This window comes from Theropithecus gelada, chromosome 15 (assembly GCF_003255815.1).
Source record: "Theropithecus gelada isolate Dixy chromosome 15, Tgel_1.0, whole genome shotgun sequence".
Classification (NCBI taxonomy): domain Eukaryota; kingdom Metazoa; phylum Chordata; class Mammalia; order Primates; family Cercopithecidae; genus Theropithecus; species Theropithecus gelada.
The window spans coordinates 76,257,357-76,282,199 of record NC_037683.1 but is presented as its reverse complement, the minus strand read 5'-3'; the positions used below and the strand labels follow the sequence as shown (position 1 = coordinate 76,282,199).

Sequence of the window (24,843 nt, the reverse complement as noted above, 5' to 3'; positions counted from 1 at the left end):
TGTCTCAAACCCCTGACCTCAAGTGGTCCACCCACCTTGGCCTCCCAACGTGCTGGGATTACAGGTGTGAGCCACTGCCCCAACCTTAAGAGTTCTTTATTCCAGACACAAATTATTTATCAGATATTGATTTTCAAATATTCTTTTGAAGTCTGTAGCTTGTCTTTTCATTTTCTTAACTGTGCTTTTGCAGAGCAAAGATTTTAATTTTGATGAAGTTTGATTTATCAATTTTTCTTTTATGGATCATGCTCTTGGTATCACATCCAAAAACTCCTTGCATAACCCAAGATGTAAAGAATTGTCTTCTATGTTTTCTTCTACACATTTTGTAATTGTATATTCTATATGTAAGGTTTATAATCCATTTTAATTTTTATATAAAGTGGGATGTATAGGTTAAGCTCATTTTAGTTTTACATGTAGATGTTCAGTTGTTCCAGCCCCATTTGTCAAAAAAACCCATCCTTTCCCCATTCAATAGCCTTTGAATCTTCATCGGAATCAATTAGTCATATTTATGTGGGTCTATTTCTGGACTTTCTATTCCATTGACCTATGTGTATATCCTTTTGCAAATATCACACTGATACTTGTTTTTTCTTACATTTTTATTTCAAAATCTAAGGACATCTTATAACCCAGAAATATTTTTTATACCTTGTCATGTCTTGGAGGAAAGACTGGTCTTTCTTTTTTCATTGATGTTTTTCTTCTCTCTTCATACTCCAGAGGTAGATGAAAACCAGGGGGACCACAATGACCATGGTGATGTCTGAGGTCATTCTGGGGCACAGACCTCAGCCTGGGTTACTCCACTTGGTCTATCTTTAGATCCAAAACTACTTCTGCTGACTGCTGAGATATACAAAGGAGAAGAATTAGGTTGGGGAAAGGATTTCTATGCTAAAACATGTCTCCATGCAGTCCTCCTACACTGAGCAGAACATGAGTCAGGTGCATAGAGCAGAATTTTGTCCTAAACCAGGAACTTCAGAGTTTTCTGAAGAATGTGGCTATGTAAAGCACCTCCCACCCCACCCGTACTTCTCAAGTACATTATGTGGCAAGTCTGAAAAAACTTACACTTCTGTTGTTAAATGTGGGGGATAAAATATAAACTTAGCTTAAAGAGGAAGCTGTCTTGGGCAATGCAAATGATTTATTGTGTGAAAGTGTTCCTGAAGATGTGACAGGTGCTGACTACCATTGATGCCTGGTTGCAATAAAATGCAAAGCTCCCTCAAGAATTTTTGCAATGCATCAAGTTAAGTGTTCTAATCTAGCAAAAGGACCTGCATGTATAAATTTTTCATGCTTTTGCCAAGTGTTTTGCCCTTTAGTTTAGTTAAGGGCCCCAAATGAATGGAAAGCCTGTGTTGTCTGCTTAATTTTGTAGCTGTGGAAACCTTCCAGTTTTGTCCTTTGTCTAATACCTTCAGGAGCTCAATGCTAGATTGAAGCTTAATTTAATAACCATGTGGCATGTAAAATAGAAAACCAAACATCTTTTCCTTAACATACAGCAAAACAAAACAAAACAAACAAAAAAAAAACAAAAAACAAAAAACCTCACTCATGGATGTAGTGTACACATGCCAGTGGATATATAGTCATAACTGCAGTCATTGGTAGCATAGAAATAAATATGCATTGAAGACACAGAGATGAATTTGAATTCTGGTTCCATGAGCTACCATTCTTTGACCTTGGGCAAGTTACATCACTTCTTTAAGCCTCAGTTTCCCCATCTGTAAAATGTGGATAGCAACATCTACCTTGCAGAGTTGTTGGGAGCATGAAATGAAATGATGGGCTAGCCCAGTGTCTGACTTACTGCATTTAAGAAATATCAACTATTACTCTACTTCCCAGTGACAGTCCAAATGCAGACCAATGTTATAACTCTACTTCTCGAACATTAATATGCATGCACATCACGGTGACCTTGTTAAATGCAGATCCTGATTCTCTAGGTCTGGGGTAGGCCTGAAATTCTATACTTCTACCTAGCTTCCAGGTGAAGCTGAGGACAACACTTTGAAGGGCAAGGTGGTAAAAGATGTTTGCAAGTGCAAATGTTAATTTGTGTAACTAATGGTTCCCAATACTGTCTGCACATGAGAAGCTCCCAGGAAAAGAAAATTTTTAATGATGCTGACCTCATCCCCAAAATAATTTAATTTTAACAGATCCAAAGTAGTGTCTGGACATTAGTGTGTTTTAAAAGCCTCCCAGGTGATTCCAACGTTAGCCAAGATTGAGGCCCTCTGCTTAGTGAATCTTATTTGTAGCTGGGCTTGAGAAAAAAACCTCTTCATAGAATTGTTTCCAACAGTGTTTTGATTGACTCTGTAACTTACAATAAGCAAGAATGTTTCAGGATTTCAAAAATGTATTTCATTTCCTAAACCCCTTATTTTGTATGGAGTAATCAAGCTCAAAATTTGCACGTCTTAGAAACTTTACTTGGGGCAAAATTAGACCAAATAACAATTAATCTTCTAGGTATTCTGAGCTATTCAGACACATGATTCACGTTTGCTAATTGCTGTTTTCTCTTGTAAATATTAGCTGAAAAATGTTGCCTGTCTGAAAAGGAGCATACTTTATGCCTATCACTCCTGGCACATATTCTTACAAAGCAGACAGGAAAAACAGGAAGAAAATGGACTTTTATCAAAGGCCCAGGCAGTAAAGAGGGGAGTTCTGCTGTAAACTAAGGGGAGTTCCAGAGGAAGTTATAGGCGTTCCCTTTCTCATGAAATGAAAGCATAGTGCAGTAAATAAATTTGCTAAATAGATTCAACAGAGTCTCTACCCAAAGTCATCTATTTAATTCTTGTTGTTACGCAGACTCAGCAACTAACCTTCCTTGTAAGTCCCATTTTCTTCCCTGTTTCCTATGTGTCATATGTAATTAAACAAGAGAAGAATTATAGAAAAGTAAAAGTAGTAGGTAATTCTTGAACTTGGCATATGATTACTACATATTTGATGAATAGTTGAATATTATTCTTCAAGGACAGATCGGATTTGATATCAGGTGGCTCTGCATTAAGTTATAAGGGACTTAATAACTCAAGTATTTAAGGATGGCTTCCATCATAAAGGGATCTGCCCTGAAGAGGGTTCCATTACGGAGATTCCGAGGTGAGAGCTATTCCAAGTGTGCAGTGGAATAAAAGAATCATACAGGAAATCTCTTTTTACATGCATTATTTCAGGTTCTTTGCAACCTGGCACAGCAAGTGCAGATATGATTAGCACTGTTGTACACACATACACTCACCTTATAGCCCTGCCCCTGTGCCCCTCCTGCACAAAAGAATGCTGGGCACACATGAACTCCTCTCTGTAGAAAGGCACATTAATGTTCTAGCCATAGTTAAAACAGGGAATAGAGGCAAGCTATAAATGTTGGTCATTTGAAATAAATCTCAGGTTTGTGGATATCACTATCAAGTGTGCTGTGTGGCAATTAAGAAGGTCAATTTGTGTGATCACAGGCAAGTCGCAGTTTGATTAAAGGAAAGCAGAGGTGAATATATAACCAGGGTCATCCTTTCTTTCTCCCTCTCTCTCTTTCTGTCATTTATTTGCCAAGCTCTTAACTAGAACTTGGTATGTACTACATACTGGATATATCAAAGCAAACTCAGCCTGGTCTTTGCCTTCAAAGATTTGCAGGATAGTGGGAAGAAAAACTTGAATCAGAGGACAACTGCAATGGGAATCATTCAAGCAGCAGAAAACCCAAAAGTTACTTATACTGTGAAATCTGATCAGAGAACGGACTGTCCTGGTTAGTAAAATATCCTGGAGGATAAAGATTGACCATGCATTCCACATATGAATTACCACTTTCCCAAGAATTAAAGATACGAAAGAAAGGAACGAACATTTGCTGAGTGCTTACTGCCTGACAGATCTAGGCACTTCACATGTAACACCTCATCCAGCCTCCACCATAATACTGATTACCAACCTCATTTTATAGATAAGGAGGCTGAAGCTCACAGAGATTAAAGGATGGACTCACAGTCAAAGGACTCCTAATTCTGATAGTCAGCATTTGAACCCAGGCTCACCTGTCATTGTATCCTATGCTCTTGCATATCACATTTTATACTGAAACAACTTCTTGAATAGCTAATGCATAGAGGAAGTCCCCAAATATTTGTTGAATGAATGATTTGATTGAATGAACGAATGAAGCTCTACTGAACATAATTTGATCTAATCTTCTGTGATTATTCCAAAACTACTTCAAGATTTTCCTATATCTCCATCACAATGAATAACCATTCATTAATGATGGAAGCAGCCTAATTTTGTCATTTTTCACACTTTATTGATGTAAACACTACCTTTACTAGTTTGGCCACTCCTTATGCATTTTTATAGAACTATTTAGATCAATTCAACTTTTAAAAAATAAAACCATATACCCCTGTGGTAGATAAAAAACAAGTATCATTTGCACTGGTAAATAGAGAATAGGAAGAAAAATAAACGCAATGAAAATAAAGCAGTGTTATCAAATCCTACCCAGATACTGTTATCTGCCTGGAAGATTCCTGTTTGATTAAAAGGAAAAATAGCCAGTGTTAGAGGTGTGGAAGTCTAGTTGCAAATTATATACAATTGAAGGAAATATAATTGAAAAGGGAACAAATTCCTCTCTGAATAATTTAACTCCCTTTAGGCTTTGATTCTGCCTCAACTAAAATCATCTTACATACTTCTAGTGGCGTGTCCCTCACATTTTGGTAAACACTGAGTGGAAACCACGGATTTTGAAGTCAAACATCTGACTGGCTCTGGATTTTAAATTTACTAATGCATTTCCTGAAGTGAACTGCTTGGAGCCAGTTTCCTCAACGATATAACCATAATGACAAAACATGTTTCATGGTCATGTTTTCAGTATTAAACAATATAGTTAAAAGTTCCTACTCCAGTGCCTGGCGTGGTACATACTAGGTATACATTAAATATCAGTTCCATTTTTCCTTTCCCTTTATTGTTAGAAAATAGAAAGCATCTACAGTGGGCTTGTATGATGTGGTGGTTAGAAATACCTGATGTGATTCTGGCTGTGCAATCTTAGGCAAGTTACTTAACCTTTTTGTGCCTCATTTTTGTTTTCTGAAAAACAAAAAGGATAGAATATTATTACCTACCTTGCTGGCTTCTAGGAAGACTCAGTGAGACAATGTGTTAGCAGAGTGTCTGATAATTGTAAGAACTCAACAAGTAATAGTTATTATCACCATCACTGGTGAGAGGAAGTGATATTTGGCAGGAAAATATATAAATTAATCAATATGGATTGAGGAAAATGAACCTGGAGAATAGGATGTGAAGGTATTTAAGTAACATGAGCTCAGAGCTTGATGGTAGGGAAGTCGTAAGGAAGCATTTTGTTCTTATATGACATATGACCTGGAAGGACCGTAGGGCTCAGGGGTTCAGGGACTGGAGGTGGGAGAGGCCTCTGAGAGCAAGCAGTGTTGTCCACCAGAAGCTCTTGCTGGGGTGCCCAGAGAGGAGCAAAGGGCAGTCAGCTGCCCAGGAGGGAATGTTTGGAGGAGAGAGCTACCTCAGATCAGCGGGTCAAGAATCCCACTCTTGCCCAGATGGATGGGGCAAAGGAGAGAAAGGATTCGCCAAGGGAATGTCGAGATAATGACAGGTGCCTTTTGGAAAATGGGGGTGAGATGGGTCTCAGGTCACACTTTGTAAGAACTGGAATGTAAAGTAAAGGCAGACAATGGCAAAATATCTTGTTTTCTTTTCAGCTTTATTCACGGTGACAGTCCCTAAGGAACTGTACATAATAGAGCATGGCAGCAATGTGACCCTGGAATGCAACTTTGACACTGGAAGTCATGTGAACCTTGGAGCAATAACAGCCAGTTTGCAAAAGGTGGAAAATGATACATCCCCACACCGTGAAAGAGCCACTTTGCTGGAGGAGCAGCTGTCCCTAGGGAAGGCCTTGTTCCACATACCTCAAGTCCAAGTGAGGGACGAAGGACAGTACCAATGCATAATCATCTATGGGGTTGCCTGGGACTACAAGTACCTGACTCTGAAAGTCAAAGGTGAGTGGTGTCAAGGACTAGAATCCATGGAAGCATCTCTCCAACAGAGGACCTGCAAGTCACAGAAACCCATTAAAGGTAGCTCAAGCAAAAACAAGAAGGCTGCTTTTAAGGAGACAGAGCTATTTCAGAGAAAACGAAAGCATCTGCTCGGAAATAATTTTTGACATCTGAGTACAAAGCAGCTGAAGTACAAGTGAAAGGAGGTAGGAGCTATAGGAATAAAATGGGACTGGAGGAAGCCAGGAAAATTAGTCCTTGAAATGTGGGAGGGTTTGAAAAATAAGCTTTGCCTAATTCACAGTTCTCCCATGGAACATCCCTGACTTGATTATTAAGATACTCTTTTTCAATAGTTTATACCCTGAATCCAGAGTTTTTAAAACCATGGTTTGCTACCCATTAGTGAATTAAAATATCAATTTAGTGAGTAGCAACCAGATGCATGTTTCCCACCCTTTAAAAAATAATGAATAGAAGAGAATAGATAGAGTAGATCAGAAGACATCCCAGAGTAGTACTGAGTACTGTAAAACTAATTTCTGAGGGGTGTGTGTGTATGTGTTAGGTCATGGTATAAAATTTTTTTCTTACTTTGGATCATAAAAAAGTTACAAGTTTGGAAAACACTGCTCAAATGCAAGCCCTATTTATTGCAGATGAAGTAGCTGAGATCCAGTAAAGGGAAGTGGGTAGCCCAAGAGAGTCCCATGAAGTCTATAGCTGTCCCTGTTCCTCTGGATTCAGGTACCTCTGCATCCCAGTACAAGTCAAAACCCTAAATACAGAGAGAATCTTCACACTCTTGTTTGTTCTAGAAAAGGTGATTTGGGGAAAGACATATGACAACTATAAAAAATGGATTTTGCTTGTTCATTGGCTTATGGTCTCCGGGCTTGAGTGCTCTGAGATACACGATGCCAATATTTCTCTGGCCTCTCCCCTCACATGCATTGGACCTCAGATGGTCTATACTGTCTTCTAGAGGGTCTGTGGGTTTTGGCCCCAAAAAACCATTAACCTCGGCAGAAGTGTGTGACTTTATGATCTGGTACAAAGAAGGACAAACTAGAGGGACTGGACATGCGTATGAATTTGTGTTCACCCTTGTCCTTGGGCAGGTTATTTTGCCTTTCATAACCTCACATTTTGCTTGTTTGTAGAAGAAGAACAATAGTAGTACCAATCACACAGGATTTTTGTCAACATTGAGAGAGATAATGAACATAAAGAACTGAGCATGGTACCTGGCATATAATAAGGGTCCACAGAGTTGGTTAAAAGACCCTCAGTTGTTACAGGGACAGTGACCTCCTCACACCTCAACCATCAGTGAGTCACCAGGAAAGCCATTAGCCTAGATATAACTGTTTTCTATCTTTATTGCATTTCCTACATCCAGGCAGCAGCTGAGAGGAACTCTAGAATACTGAAGTTAGTCTGAGTTCCCTTAATGTAAGGATGTACATTCTCAGGATGCCTTGATGTACTCAAATATCTGCAACCCTAAATCACCACCTCTGTGTTTATTGATCTCTATCTGAACACTGTATTAATGGGCCAGGCCTTCTGCCCATTCTCTCAAGCTGAGGACTGTCTCTCATTCCTGGGGAGGCACCCTGCCTACTCCTTACCTAGACCAGGGATTTCTCAGTTGTGGAGAGATTTGTTCCTTATAGTGTTGGTCATCAAACAGGGATATTTGGGGATTACAAAGACTTTTCAAGGGATGTATGGGCACAGGCAGTTTTAGGAAGTGAGTTTCCAGATCCTCATGTTCCCCAAATACTCCTTCCCAAAATTGATGAGCCTGAGAATGTGCACGCCAGGCAAGGCTCTTGGGATTCCCCTGAAACACTTCCTCTTGTAAGCCTACCACTCACTCATCATTTATACAGTCCATTGTCCCAGGGTGTAAAACCCTCTACAGTGTTAAACAAAAGAATGATTGGGAACATTGACACCTGATGGAACTGTTATGACTAAAAACCCTTTTGCAAATAATATGGTATCAAATTTTCTGCTTTCAACAACATTGAAGGAGGCTCTTATAAAGTTAATAGCTGATAATCAAAAATGAGTAATTTTTGCCATGTAAACCAGGTCAAAGAATGAAATGACATTGCTATAACAAAACTGCTACCATTCCCATTGATTTACTCATATAAACAAGATTCCTTAGCCCTTATAAGCTACAAAAAAATGAAAAATAGAAATAGAATTGATGCTGAATTCTATTATATAGAATCATTCCAACCATGTCATATGCTTCTTCAGATTCATGAATAATTTGAAAAAGACAGCCATATCCATCTTATTAAGAGACACATTTCCAATAAATTTTCATCTTTCATGTTTAATAATTATCAATATTCATAACATTTTACATTTTGACCAAATATGTGTTAATAATAATAGAAATTAGATCTCAATGCAGAAAACCTTGAACACTTAATGCTTCATAGTCACAAGAGAAAAGTTTTAATTTCAATAACTATAAATATTTTGTTGTTGTAAAGACATATAACAATAATCAATGCAAAATCTGTCAAACAAAAATATGTTACATTAAGACAAAATTCTGTAGGGAAGGTGAAATTGGAAGTGAGGTTCAATGAATGAAAAGAAACAATTTAGATAGTTAGAGAAGAATTTTTTCATTTAATAATTTATTTATTTTTACTTAGAGGGAATTGAATTCATCAAGTTCCTTACCTTAAAAAGCCTCTCTTATTTGTCTTATTTATTTATTCTCTTTTTTCCACATTTTCCAGTCTCATTCCCCTTTTTTAACACAGGAAATTATTCCAGCATGTTTTATACATATTCTTTTGTTTGTAAGAGCTTATTTAAAATATGTAATATTGTTTTAGATGCATATTTTTTTTCTTGTGGAAACTATATTGTATTATGTACATATATTTTAGAAATTGACACATTAACTAAGTTTATTGTGAAAAGATGATTACAAGCAATAACAGACATACAGTAGAAAAAAATCTGAAGTTATGTGCACCTTCTTTTGAGACCATTTTTTTGGGTATATGTGAAATGTATTTTATCTTTTTTTAAATTGACAATAATTGTACATATTTATGGGGTACCTAGTGATGTTTCAATACTTACAATGGATAGTGATCAGATTGGGGTAATTAGTATATTCATCATCTCAAATATTTATCATTTCTTTGTGTTGAGAACATTCCATGTCCTCCTTCTAGCTATTTGAAACTATATACTGTTGTTAAATATTTGTATGTATTTTTCAAGGATGATGTTGTATATAAAAGATAACTTATTTTATATTTAGATACCTTTGGATACATATGTAAGAGTAAAATAATTGTTTTACTAAAAAAATTCATAAGATGCTGAACATTATATGTTTTCCAGTATAGAAACCTGTGAAAAATTCTAAGAATCAACTTAATAGGTGAGAAGAGCATACTGTATCATAATTATTTTAGGAGGAAACAATAAAAAAGTTGAAGACCATCACTAAGAGTAGGCTACCCTGATCCAGGGTCTCTATAAGAAGCAAGATAGATCTGGGGCCCCAGTGAGGGCTCCAATGAATGAAGCAAGACTAGAAGAAGGACATGTTTTTATCTTAAAATGCCTGATTCATGGCATAAAGCTTGAAAATGGGTTTGTTTATAGCACCTTCGTTGACGTCTGGGCAGAAATTCACATCAAATATAGTGAAAAGAGTTAATTTGAAAAGGACAGAAAAAATTATGAGGTGGAATGACTGGAGATTCTGGAAGAGACAGTGATAAAGGACTGTGGTTTCTGAAAAGCCAGGTGGCATCTACATTACTGGGGGCAATCCATCTGAGGAAGGGGCGAGAGCATGGCCAAAGGACAGAGAGGCCCCAGGAACCCAGGGGTCTCTCAGAGGAGCTGGGGTTGAGAACTGGTCTGTGCAAAGGTTTCCAGACAGGGTCACAGAGGAGGCACTAAAAACAAGAACACCAAGGGCCAAACCATCCTAAAGGCCTGGGCAGGTCAGGAGAATGGGAAGAGCCAACACCAGGAATGTGCTGAAGCTTACAGAAGTACTTCAAACCAGAAACAATGAATTTAAACTATGCCCTACAACAGATAGACTTAACAGATACTTACAGAACATTCTACTCAACAATTGCAGAATATACATTCTATTCATCAGCATATGGAACATTCTCCAAGATAGACCATATAATAGGCCACAAAACAAGTCTCAGTAAATTTAAGAAAATCAAAATTATATCAAGTACTCTCTTAGATCACAGTGGAGTAAAACTGGAAATCAACTCCAAAAGGAACCTTCAAAACCATGAAAATACATGGATGTTAAATAATGAATGATCACTGGGTGAACAATGAAATCAAGATAGAAATAAAAAACTCTTTGAACTGAACGATAATAGTGATACAACCTATCAAAACTCTGGGATACAGCAAAAGCAGTGCTAAGAGAAACGTTCATAGCATTAAATGCCTACATCAAAAAGTCTGAAAGAGCACAAGTAGGCAATCTAAGGTCACACCTCCTGGAGCTGGAGAAACAAGAACAATCCAAACCCAAACCCAGCAGAAGAAAAGAAATTACAAAGATCAGGGCATAACTAAATGAAATTGAAACAAAAAAATACAAAAGAGAAATTAAACAAAAATCTGTTTATTTGAAAAGATAAATAAAATTGATAACCAAGAAAAGAAGAGAGAAGATCCAAATAATCTCAATTAGAAACGAAATGGAGATATTACTACTGATATCACGGAAATACAAAAGATTATTCAAGGCCACCATGAATACCTTTACATGTATAAACTAGAAAAGCTAGAGGAGACGGATACATTCCTGAAATATACAACCCTCCTAGATTAAACCAGGAAGATAAAGAAACTATAAACAGATCAATAACAAGCAGCAAGATTGAATGGTAACTTTTAAAATTGTCAACAAAAAAAAGTCCAGGACCAGACAGATTCACAGCTGACTTCTATCAGACATTCAAAGAAGAATTGGTCCCAAACCTATTGACACTATTCCACAGGATAGAGAAAGAGGGAATCCTCCCTAAATCATTCTATGAAGTCAGTAGCACGCTAATACCAAAACCAGGAAAGGACATAACAAAAAACGAAAGCTACAGACCAGTATCCCTGATGAACATAGATGCAAAAATCCTCAACAAAATAGTAGCTAACCAAATCTAACAGCATATCAAAAAGATTATCCACCATGATCAAGTGGGTTTTATACCAGGAATGCAGGGATGGTTTAACATCCACAAGTTAATAAATGTGATACACCACACAAACAGAATTAAAAACAAAAATCACATGATCATCTCAATAGATCCAGAAAAAGCATTTGACAAAATCTAGCATCCTTTATGATTAAAACCCTCAGCAAAATCAGCACAGAAGGAACATATCTTAAGGTAATAAAAGCTACCTATGACAAACCCACAGCCAACATTATACTGAATGGGGAAAAGTTGAAAGCATTCTCCCTGAGAATTGGAACAACACAAGAATACCCACTTTCACCACTTTTACTCTGCATAGTACTGGAAGTCCTGGCCAGAGCACTCAAAGAGAAAGAAATAAAGGGCATCCAAATTGGTAAAGAGGAAGTCAAACTGTTGCTGTTTGCTGATGATATGATCATATACCTAGAAAACCCTAAGGATTCATCTTAAAAGCTCCTAGAACTGGTAAATAAATTCAGCAAAGTTTCAGGATACAAAATTAACGTACACAAATCAGTAGCTCTGCTATACACCAACATCAACCAATAGCTGCAAAAATAAAATAAAATACTTAGGAATATACCTAACCAAGGACATGAAAGACCTCTACAAGGAAAACTACAAATCACTACTGAAAGAAATCAAAGATGACACAAACAAATGGAAACACATCCCATGTTCATGAATACGTAGAATCAATATTGTGAAAATGACCATACTGGCAAAAGCAATCTACAAAGTCAATGCAATCCCCATCAAAATACTACCATCATTCTTCACAAAACTAGAAAAAACAATCCTAAAATTCATATGGAACCAAAAAAGAGCCCACATAGCCAAAGCAAGAAAGACTAAGCAAAAAGAACAAACCTGGAGGCATCACATTGCCTAACTTCAAACCATACTGTAACACAATAGTCACCAAAACAGCATAATACTAGTATAAAAATAGGCACATAGACCAATGGAACAAAATGGAGAACCTAGAAATAAAGCCAAATACTTACAGCCAACTGATCTTTGACAAAGCAAACCAAAACATGAAGTGGGGAAAGGATACCCTATTCAACAAATGGTGCTGGGATAATTGGCTAACCACATGGAGAAGAATAAACTAGATCCTCATATCTCACCTTATAAAAAAATCAACTCAAGATGGATCAAAGACTTAAATCTAAGACCTGAAACCATAAAGATTCTAGAAGATAACATCAAAAAAGCCCTTCTAGACATTAGCTTAGGCAAAGACTTCGTGACCAAGAACCCAAAAGCAAATGCAACAAAGAAGATAAATAGTGGGACTTAATTAAACTAAAAAGCTTCTGCACAGCAAAAGAAATAATCAGCAGAGTTAACAGACAACCCACAGAGTGGGGGAAAATGTTCACAATCCATACATCTGACAAAGGACTAATATCCAGAATCTACAAGGTATGCAAATAAATCAGCAAGAAAAAAAAAAAAAATCCCATCAAAAAATCGGCTGAGGACATGAATAGACAGTTCGCAAAAGGAGATATACAAATGACTAACAAGCATATGGAAAAATGCTCAGCATCACTAATTCTCAGGGAAATGCAAATCAAAACCACACTGCGATACCACCTTACTCCTGCAAGAATGGCCATAATCAAAAAATAATAGATGTTGTCATGGATGTGGTGAAAAGAGAACACTTTTACACCGTTGGTGGGAATGTAAACTAGTACAACCACTATGGAAAACAGTGTGGCGATTCCTTTAAAAACTAAAAGTAGATCTACCATTTGATCCAGCAATTCCACTACTAGGTATCTACCCAGAGGAAAATAAGTAATTATAAAAAAAAGATACTTGTACATGCATGTTTATAGTGGCACAATTAGCAATTGCAAATATATGGAACCAGCCCAAATGCCCATCAATCAGTGAGTGGATAAAGAAAATGTGGTATATATATTATACATACATATATATGTATATTATACACACACACACACACACACACACACACCATGGAATACTACTTAGCTATGCAAAGGAATGAAATAATAGCATTTGCAGCAACCTGGATGGAACTGGAGACTATTATTCTAAATGAAGTAACTCAGGAATGGAAAACCAAACATTGCATGTTCTCACTCACAAGTGCGAGCTAAGCTATTAGGATACAAAGGCATAAGAACGATACAATGGACTTTCAGGATTTGGAGGAAAGGATGGGTGGGGGTGAGGGATTAAGAAACTACACATTTGGTACGGTGCACACTGCTTGGGTGATGGGTGCACTAAAGTCTCAAAAATTACCACTAAAGAATTTATCCATGGCCAGGCACGGTGGCTCACGCCTGTAACGCCAGCACTTTGGGGGGCCGAGGTGGGCGGATCACCTGATGTCAGGATTTTGAGACCAGCCTGGCCAACATGGTAAAACCCCATCTCTACTAATAATACAAAAATTAGCCAGGCATAGTGACACACGCCTGTAATCCCAGCTACTCTGGAGGCTGAGACAGGAGAATCGCTTGAACCCAGGAGGCGGAGGTTGCAGTGAGCTGAGATCGCACCACTGCACTCCAGCCTGGGCGACAGAGTGAGACTCCGTCTCCAAAAAAACAAAACAAACAAAAAAAACTTATCCATGTAACCAAACACCACCTGTTCCCCAAAAACTTATTGAAATAAAAAATAAATTTTTAAAAAAAGTACTTCAAACCAACAAAAAAGGCCCAAGAATGACAAGAATTCAACTTCAGCAAGTACAGGAAGGAGGCAGCATGTCCTCCATTAAAAGGGCCTTCACCCTAAGAAGGAAAAAAAACAAGGGCAGAGGAAGGAAACAGTCAAAGAGAAGCAAGGCAGGAGTGAAAAGACAACTGCACGTTTAAGCCTCTAAGGCCCAAGGAAAGCATTTGCTAGAAGAGTCAAGTCTCAGTGTCTTTTTTTCCCTTGGGGAAGCAGAAGGGCATAAGAAAATCGGAGTCAAGAAAACAATGTTCTGAACTCTGCCTGCAGTAGCGGGAAGCCATTGGAGTAAAATAATACATGTTTTAAAAATAAAGAAAGAAAATTATTTTTAAAAAGAAAACAATGCCCTGAATTTCAAAGGGGGGAAAAGCTCCTGGGAATTACAAACTCGTTAACCTGCTATTCTTTTTCAGGCAATTTAACAGATGAATTGAAAGCAGTCCTAAAAGATTTAACTGATTACTAGAAACTTGCATAGATCCTCTAAGACCAAGGCATATAAAACTACATTTTTCCATTTATTTACTGTCATTATGACTATAAAACAGATACTACCATGTACACAGCTCATCTTTATTTCAGAAATTACAGCATTGCTTGTAACATATCTGTCAGCCAGCCAGAACAAACCAGGGAAACAGAAACCATTTAAACCTGTGGAAATCTAAAGCAGATAACAGTAATTCTTTTAATGAGGGAGACTGAGAAGCCAAACAGAGAACAGGGAAGCAATTCAGAAATTAGCAATAGCAGAAAACTGCTCCTTCCACTACGCTATAGGGAAAAGTGGGAAGTCAGGGTTAATGGAGCTCAGGCATTAAAGTCACTTGACAGACACTGGAACCCAATGGGCCTGTCCATTGGTATCTGCAGCCAGGGAAGAGATGCATCTTCTGCTGGGGAGGCCACAAAAGTATAGAGCATGGGGGAGAAATACCTTCCCTTCTCCCTCCCATCCACCCTCTAGTGTTCCTGTCCTGCTTCCTATTGGCTGTCATGTGCCTAGGCTATACAGGCCACAGGAATCTGCCTTCCTGCAACACAGAGCAGAGAAGAAAAAGTGAGAGATGGATCTGAAGGCAAACAGACCCAGGACGCACAAAGCACACACCTTGTGTATAAGGTGGTAAAAGGTGGGATAATAATATAGCTGACTAGATCTATAACAGACTGAACAGCTAGTAGTTGTTGAGTCAGGGACAACGAAGGCTGGTTGTGGTCTTGAGTCAACTTGGAGACAATCTCCAAGTGCTAAGGGGTCTGTTATTCAGGTTGTAAGGATATAGCCAACTTAACTGAGCAGCAGATCATATATTTAGCAAAACTGATCTTATGACCTTAGGTTACATTAAAACCCTAGATATCTGTGCTGCTCAGATAATACCTAGAATATAGATTGTGTTACAGTATCCTTTTAAAAGAACTTGGCAAAACTAAACTATACCCAAAGACTACTATCTGGAAATGGGTCTGAAGACTGTGTCTTGTGAGATACAGTTAAAGGAGGTAGGCATGTTTTACTTAGGGTTGAAAAGACTAGATGGAGTCTTCCCAGTTATCTTCAAATACCAGAAGGGTTACCTGCAATAATTGCTAACACTAACTGAGTTATGTTCTAGACATCTTATTTATTTATTTAACACCCTTGTTAAGGATAAGTATTGCTGTATCCATTTCATAAACAAGAAAACTGAGGGTTTAAGAGGTCGTATAACTAGCCCTTGGCTAAAGCCTAGTCAAACTGCTTAGATTCTGAACTCATGTTTTTAACTATGGTGCTTTCCATATGTTGTGTTACTAAACTAGACAAATACTAATGGGTAGAAGCTACAAAGAGGCACAATTTTGCTTGGCATGAAGAAAATCTTTCCAATGGAAGTTTAACTTGCTTATTGTATAATCATGGCAAAGACTGCTTCTAGAGGAAGTAGGAGTTTCCATTCATAGATGTTTTCAAGCAAAAGTTAATTATTTAGCAGGTTACTAATATCAGAAGATAAATATTACTAAAGATAACAAGGGACACTTCATAATGATAAAAAAGTGAGTTCTAAACACATAACAATCCTAAATGTGTGTCCATTTAACAGGATAGCTTCAAATATTAAACAACAATTGGCAGACTTAGGAGAACTAGTCAAATCCACATTTACATTTGAGATTTCAACTCATCTCTATTATAACTGATAGAACAATTAAGAAAATAGAAAATCTGAACAACGCAATTAGCCATCTTGACCTAATTGGCATATGGTATATAGAATGTACACCCAGCAACTGAAGAATACACATTGTTTTCAAGTGTATGTGGAACATTCATCAAAGCAATTATCTAGGAGAATTGCTGTAGAAGGTGTTTTTCATTGAGCAATAGGTCAGATGACTTGAATTTTTGGAGTACTTCCACCTCTTAAATTATAAAATTTACTCATCTTTTCCTAAGAATATCACCCTCAGTCCAGCTTCTCCATTGGGAAGCGATTCCTTTTCCGCCATCTCCCAAATAAGAAAGAGGCTATGGAGACATTTCTGATACTGCAAAAATGTAGGATGTGGGCTCCTGTCCCTTCCCCAAACCTTGCTGATTCTTGTAGCCGAAGAGCTCTCTCTCTGTCTCCCTATCTGCTCCCTCATGTATCCCAAGTCAAAGCCTCAGGCAAGCTCCCGATTCCTGGCATCCCTACTTCTGAAATCACTTCTCAACCAGGACACCAAGATCAGCTTCTTAGTCCAAGCCACCTGCAATAGTGGACCAGACCCTCACCTATAGTACTCTGCTCCTGTTCTTGTTCTACTTCATTCCCCAAAAGACTTGAGAGCTTACAGAAATAATCTACAGTATGATCATATAAAATGATTACAAAAGACATTGAACCAAGGGAAAATAAGTGTAGATAAACAACATAAAATGACAGATAAAGTGAGTACTCGAAATGCACACTTCAGGTACTGTTTGATTGTGAAAGATAGGCCAAAGTTTTGGCTTCAAGGAGACTGGTGAGTCTAACAGGTCAAGTCCTTCAGTAGACTGCTTCAGTGCCTGAATCGCCTCATCTTCTACTAGTGCTGGGTGTTCCTAAGAACCCCAGAGCATATTCCTCTACCTGCTTATCTTGCTCCATCCCTGGACATCTGCAATTACACAGAGACACATCCTCTTATGGTGATTCCAATGCAGAATGCATTACAAAATAGGAATACGAATTTTACCTACCTCATAGGGTCTGCGTATCATTTAAATGACATAATGTATTATATGTATTATGTATATTTATACATTAAGGGGAAAGATGTCAGAGCTTTTTGGGACATACCAGCAGGCCCAGCTGGGTGTGCTGACCACATGGAGACAAGAACTTCAAGGGAGAGCCCAAGTGCATGCAGGTTCTGGTGGATGTTTCACTGTGCAGTGACCCTGCTCTCTAGTGAACCCAGATCTAGTGCGTGTTGTTTGCCACAACGAATCAAATTGTCAACTCTTAACATTGAGACCCACAACACAGGAGGGGAACAGAGGGGCAAAAATTGTGAAGAAGGGCATGAACATTCCTTCTCTTCCACAGGATGTAAAAGGACGTGCCACAAAGCTCAACACATAGAAAACAATAAGTAAATCATACACATCAGATGGTTTTTTCACATGGTTGTTACCACTATTTTTAATGTGAAATTGCTTTTCACAAAGTTTGTACCTATTTATACTTCCAACAATTTAGGAGAAAAAAGTTGTATCACACCTCTGCCTTTACTTCAAGACTATCCTTACTTCAAAAATTGTATTGAAACTTAATTTATTAAAGGAGTATTTCCTACCTAATGAAAGCCAGTGCTCATTCCCTCTTCCTCTCAGCGAAAATCAACAGGTGACTTTCCACACTGCCTGGTAACTGCATATGGTATTGATATTTGTTTATTTTTAGCTATTATCTAAGACCACTGGAAGGTTTGTTCTTGTGGCTTCTAGTCTCTCAGAATATCATGTTTATTTTATTTTTAAAGCTTTTATAAAGTTATAAAGTTTTATTTTAACTTTAAAATTTATTTTTAACTGGCAATAATGTATATTTATGGGGTACAATGTGATGTTTTGATCTATGTATAGATTATAGAAAGAGTCAGTCAAGCCAGGCACGGTGGCTCATGCCTACAATCCCAGCACTTTGGGAGGCCGAGGCAGGTGGATCACCTGAGGTCAGGAGTTCGAGACTAGCCTGACCAACATGGTGAAACCCCATCTCTATTAAAAATAGAAAAAATTAGCCAGGCATGGTGGCAGGTGCCTGTAATCCCAGCTACTCAGGAGGCTGAGGCAGGAGAATCACTTGAACCTGGGGGGTGGAGGTTGCAGTGAGCCAAGACCACGCTGTTGCACTCCAGCCTGGGTGACAACAGCGAAACTCTGTCTCAAAAAAAAAAAAAAAAAAAGAATAAATCAAACTAGTTAAAATATCACATCACCAAGGTTTTTTTTTTTGTGGTGAGAATGTAAAAAATTCATGCTTTTAGCAAATTGGAATACAGAATACATTATTATTAACTGTGGTCATCACACAGGGCAATAGATCACTATAACATTTCCTCCACTCTGAGACTGAGCAACATCTGCTCCATCCCCAGCCTCTGATAGCCACCTTTCTACTCTGTTTCTATGGGATCTACTTTTATAGATTTCACAAATAAACGAGATCATACATATCTGTCTTTCTGTGCCTGGCTTATTCAACTTAGCATAATACCCTTCAGTTCCATCCATGTTATCATGAATGACAGATTTTACTTATTTCTAAGGGCTGTATAGTATTCCATTGTGTATATATACCACATTTTCTTTATTCATTCTCTGTTGATGGACATTTAGGTTTGTTCCACATCTTGGTTATTGTGAATCATGCTGAAATGAACATACGAATACAGATATCTCTTCAACAGACTAATTTCAATTCCTTCGGATATATACCCAGAAATAGGACTGCTGGATCATGTAGTAATTCTATTTTTAGTTTTTTGAGGAACCTCTATACTATTTTCCAAAATGACTATACTTAGATCTCAGCTTTCTTGAGAGCAGGCAGCCATATCTGATTAATTCACTCTGCACATACTGCAAAGAAGCATGTGTGTGCATGAACTGTGTGTATTTGTGTATATGTATGTGTATGTGTTAGGGAGAAGTGCAGAATAAATATACCCAACTCTTGACTATTTATAGACATTATCTAGGTCTTTATTTTTTTCTCTTCTTAATCTCAAAGAAAACTGAGGAAAGGAGGAAGTAAAAAGTAAATTTTTGACTGAAGATGTCTGGAAAAAGTACCAAATAAAGTGAGATAGTGGATAATCTAGTGATTTTTATTTTTCCATCCTCTTTCTGGCCCCCACTTGTGAAATAATTTACAGCACTATAAGAAAGAAGCCACAAATTGTGGTAGCTTAGACCACTGTTGAGATCTGGAATCAGAATTCCAATGTTCAAATATTGGTCCTACCAGTTATAAGCTCTATGACTATGAGCAAAATACTCAACTTCTCTATCTTCAGTTACCCTGTACAAAAATTGGGAATATCAACAATGCCATCTTTATTGCATTGTAAGAACTAAATAATTCAACATGTGGAAAATAGCATGATATCAGGGATATAGAGTGTGTTTACAAATGATAACCATTATTAATATTGATAGTGATAATTTTATTCATTTCACATGGCATTAAGTACCAAGCTCTATAGGAATCAGAAAATAAAGGCTTATTTCTTTTTCTTCTCTGTTGTTCAGCTTCCTACAGGAAAATAAACACTCACATCCTAAAGGTTCCAGAAACAGATGAGGTAGAGCTCACATGCCAGGCTACAGGTTATCCTCTGGCAGAAGTATCCTGGCCAAACATCAGCGTTCCTGCCAACACCAGCCACTCCAGGACCCCTGAAGGCCTCTACCAGGTCACCAGTGTTCTGCGCCTCAAGCCACACCCTGGCAGAAACTTCAGCTGTGTGTTCTGGAATGCTCAAGTGAGGGAACTTACTTTGGCCAGCATTGACCTTCAAAGTAAGAGCTGCCCCCACTTCCTAGGTCTATCAGTCAGGGTTCAGGCAAGAAACAGATGGCACACTTCAGTGACTGGAGGAGAGTGTAATAAAGGGACTATTTATGAAGGTGTGATCAGCATTTGTAGAAACTATAAAGGATAGTGCAGAACACTGGGGCTTCAATATTGGGAGAGTAATTACCGCTGCTGGAGAAGTTACTGGAATCAGAAGGCAACTGTAGGGAAAGCCCCATTTCACAGAAGCTGTAGCTACAGAATAGGGAAGCTGCCACCTGCAGCAACTCCAAAGGGTGGAAGCTGGATGAATGAATACCCCAACCTCATTCTCCTCCCACCCTCCAATCTCTTGCTAGTGCCTTCCATTGGCTGAACCCTGCTAGAAGTCAGAGAATACAAGGGTCCACTGTTGTATTCCATAAAAGTCAACTTCTCAGGGCTCAGAGCAGTGTTGAAGTGTACAGAACAGATCTGGAGAGGAAACAGAAAATATCTAGTACAAGAGCTAATCACTGTGACTCATGCAGTGTCATGAGCCAGCAGAATGAATATTTCTTTGCTGTATTTGCTGCCAGTCAGCTGGTTATGGGGTTTTTCCAAGAAATTTGGTCTCTTACAAAATCCTTCAGAGCCTTGACTGGCTATGCTGGATATTTTTGGAAGGGATCCCATACTTTTGATCTTCATACACCAGCAGAATTTCAAACAATCTTGGGAGAATAACAACTTTTATCTGCCAAGTAAGGACAACAAACACCTAGTATCACAATCATTTTGCAAGAGACAGGAGATCCCATCACCAAGTGCATATGTTTCCTAATGCTCCTATATCAAATTACCACAAACTTCACAGTTTAAGACAACACAGATTTACTATCTGATACTTATGGAGGCCAGAAAGCCAGACTTGAGTTTCACTGGGCTCAAATCAAGGTGTCAGCAGGATTGCAGAGGCCCTAAGGGAAGATTCCCCTTTCCTGTCTTTTCCAGCTGCTAGAGGACACCTGCATTCATTGCCTTATGGCCCCTCCATCTTCAGAGGCAGCAACCCCATCATTTAGCCCTCTGCTTCTGTCACCACATCTCTCTCACTCTCTCTCTCTCTCTCTTTTTTTTTTTTTTTTTTGAGATGGAGTCTTATTCTGCCGCCCAGGCTGGAATGCAGTGCCACTATCCTGGCTCACTCCAACCTCCACCTCCCGGGTTCAAGCAATTCTCCTGTCCCAGCCTCCTGAGAAGCTGGGATTACAGGCACATGCCACCATGACTGGCTAATTTTTGTATTTTCAGTAGAGATGGGGTATCTCCATGTTGGCCAGGCTGGTCTCAAACTCCTGATCTCAGGTGATTTGCCTGCCTTGGCCTCCCAAAGTTCTGGGGTTACAGGCGTGAGCCACTGTGATCAGCCACATCTCTTTCTCTAACTAGCTTGCTTCTCTTTACCACCTCTTAAGGACCCTTGTGATTGCATTAGGTACTGCATCCCCCCGGTTATTCAGGGTGATCTTCTCATCTCAAGGTCCATCTTCAAAATTCCTTTTGCCATGTAAGGTGGTAACATATTCACATGTTCCAGGGATTAGAATATGGACATCTTTGGAGAGAGCCATCATTTTATCTACCCTACTGAGAAGAGATATACTGTCAGAATAAAGGACAGTCCCTAGTACTGATTCAATTTGGCTTTATAGAAAATTCACTATAATGTCATTGTATTTCACATTTTGCCCATTGTCTTAGCTGGGTAAGACAGAGCCTATGATAAGGACTTGTGTGGCATGCAAGTATTTAATTGGTAACCCAAGAGGGCAGAAACAAGAGATTTAGGAGTTTAAGAGAGAATAATATAAGAGTATATTATCAAAGTTGTTTGTGTGGGCAACAGAAACTCAAATATTCAAGGACCAGCATGTAGATAGCCTCCTAAGATGTCTACTCAAAGAATTTCAGGTGGAAGGACTTGTTCATCTGCTTCACGTCCATTGGTTGACAGGAATATGAATTCCATTCTGCTGCTGGGCTTAAGACATGCATGTGGGCTGAGGGAGCTTTCCCCAGCATCCGTAGCATCAGAAAAGTCTCAGAGCAGAAAGAAAAGTATCCAATTTGAGGTGAGTTACTGACCTTGAAGTGAGTGTAAGCCCACCCAGAATTCTATTCCAGCTGGCTGAAGTGAAAGGTGGGGCTGAGAGGAAATAAGGCAGGACTTCAGAGTCCCCACTTGTACTGTTCAAATCCACTCAAGCCCTACATTAAGTTGGCTCTGTCACTGAGCCTTCCAGCTGGGAGGGAGCCACAATCTCTGTGAAAGATTTAATGTACACCAGTTTGTGGAACAAGCTGCAGTTTCTGCTGCTGCTGTTGATCCCAAGCCACAGGTGATATTTGTTGTCTCACTCATCCACCATACATTCCAGATTTCCCTCACCCAACACCTCAGATGGAATGGTTTCTTTGCCTGATAGGGTGACCCAGACTTACGACCCTAAGAGATCTAAGCTTTTGATCCTCATGTCCTTAACAGACTGGGGTTGTTGCAAATATCTTTTCATTATCACTGGATATGGAAGTAAAAAGAACCAGTGAATCAGTGGACCCCTGAGTTCTAAACATACTCTTCCTTGTCTCCATTATATAGCGGTGTTCAAGATTTTCATGATAATCAAGATTGATTACTCTACCAGTATGGTAATTTTTTCTTTGCCCACTGGTCTGCCAATATTAAGAGCTCAAGGTGGCCAGGCCAGTAGCACAGCTTTAGATGCAGTAGGACAAACACAGTATCCCCTGCTAGAATTCCCTATAGGAAGCCAGACAGACCTTTGATCCAGCAGAGCCTAAATGTGCGGGGTTGAGCGAACTTCTATAAGTGAGTCATTGGAAGTAATGGTGAGAGGGGCCAACCTACAGCATTGGGATAGCCCTGGTACAGACACAGAACATGCTTGAGGAGGTTGTCGGGAGGAAGTGAATTAGACCTTGCACAGAACTACCACCATCAAGTACAGTTGGCGTGAGGCAGACATGGTATGAGTTGAGGCATCAGAGATATATGATTCTTTATCCCAAATTAAAATTAATTTTTTTCATGGAGTGACACTGATCCACAGACCAGACTCTAAGAACTTTGCAGTGACTGAATACCCATCTCATCATTACTTTCCTGGTATTTTCTTCTGGAAAAAATTATTCCCTGATACAGTTTTCAGAGGCAGCTAGATGTACTGTCATCTCTCCCCTCTTTCCACTTCCCTACCTATCCGCAGTTTACTACCCAATGCCAACACTAAAATTAGCCCAGCTTCTTTACAACTAAATTATTAGTTTAGAAAGAAAGATAGGAGTCATGCTAAGGACCTTAACTGAAATCAAAACATTAGAGGCTGGGTACAGTGGTTCATTCTGTAATCCCAGTACTTTGGGAGGCCAAGGCAGGAGGATCACTTGAGCCCAGTAGATTGAGGTTACAGTGAGCTACAATTGTGCCACTGTACTCCACTCCAGCCTGGGCAACAGAGTGAGACTCTGTCTCCAAAAAAGAAAAGGAAAGGGGAGAGGAGAGGAGGGGAGGTAGGGAGGGGAAAGAAAGAAACTAGAAATCCATCAATTTTAGGACCAACTTCAGGTAAAAAAATGAAATAGGCAAGTTGGTCTTTCAACATTCTCTACCTCTCTTTATATCATGGTTAAGACCATAGACTTCTCACCTCATGAAAGATGAACTCTAACTAATTCATACTAAAGCTAAAGCCTCTAAGGAGGATTAAATATGAGCAATCCCAGGATAACTTTTTTTCCCTGGAATTGTTTACTCAACTGTCCTTTGTTATGTGGAATTTTCTGCCTGGTTAAGTGTAGGCCAGTACTTTGGATGAATTGTAGTTTCTAGAAAGATGCTTTTTATATAAGAACCTCTCCAGGGAAATAGGGGCCTGTATAAGATGAATTTAGAAATAACTAGAGTCCACCCTTTACATCACTGATTATGTCAGTGTTTTATTCTGCATGGTAGAGAAGTGAAAGGGCAGACTGACCATTGCTCTGGAAGCCTTTATGCTGTGAGAAGTTAACAGCAGAGTAAAATGGCCACCCCGCTCTCTCCACGGGAGCCAACATGGCTGACTAAATAGTCAACAACCACAGGAGAGACCTGTGGGGTCTTCATCAGAGCTCAGGATCTCCTAGGGTATCACTCATAAATGCAGCCATCAGGGAGATGGAGAAATCTTTGTGTAGTTAGAAATTCTCAACCTGGTTTTACTCATCCTTCCCAGGTTTGTATTTGTCCTACTGTTCACTGACATGGATCCTCTGCTTCATTAACCATCCCTTCCTCACCACATGCTCTCTGAACATGGTTGTACCTTTTCTACCTCCATGCCTTCTTTGCTCAGGTTTGTCCACATAAATATCATTATTTTTCTCTCTACTAGCTCCAAGCCCCCCCTCTCTCTGGGGCAGCTCAGTCACTCCAGGGCACAAGGGAGTCTTTCCCTCATCCCACATTTTGAGACCTATTACCTGGACCATTTGTTTGCCTTATAACTATGCTTGCCTTTTTAATTGCTATTTTATTTTCCATGTATTTTCATTGTTCACACAAGTCTTCTTTATTCTACACTAAGGCAGAAGCAGAGTGCTGTGTTCATAATAAGTGCTCAACAAATGTTGGGTTGATGGGTTGGAGACTTCATCTTACATAATACCAGTCCCATCATCCCA

The 24,843-nt window shown here is 38.9% G+C and overlaps 2 protein-coding genes across 4 annotated transcripts in view; one reads left to right on the top strand and one right to left on the bottom strand.

Moving 5' to 3' along the window:
* PLGRKT (plasminogen receptor with a C-terminal lysine) overlaps positions 1–24,843 on the bottom strand; it is a 259,215-nt gene that overhangs the window by 164,068 nt on the left and 70,304 nt on the right. The window lies entirely within an intron of this gene.
* Positions 1–24,843, top strand: part of PDCD1LG2 (programmed cell death 1 ligand 2) — a 60,134-nt gene that overhangs the window by 18,402 nt on the left and 16,889 nt on the right. For all 3 annotated transcript variants that reach the window (XM_025359086.1, XM_025359087.1, XM_025359085.1), the window contains exons 3-4: positions 5,805–6,110; positions 19,854–20,123. In XM_025359086.1, the coding sequence (XP_025214871.1) occupies positions 5,805–6,110; positions 19,854–20,123 (576 nt within the window). The remainder of the gene's footprint in view (positions 1–5,804; positions 6,111–19,853; positions 20,124–24,843) is intronic.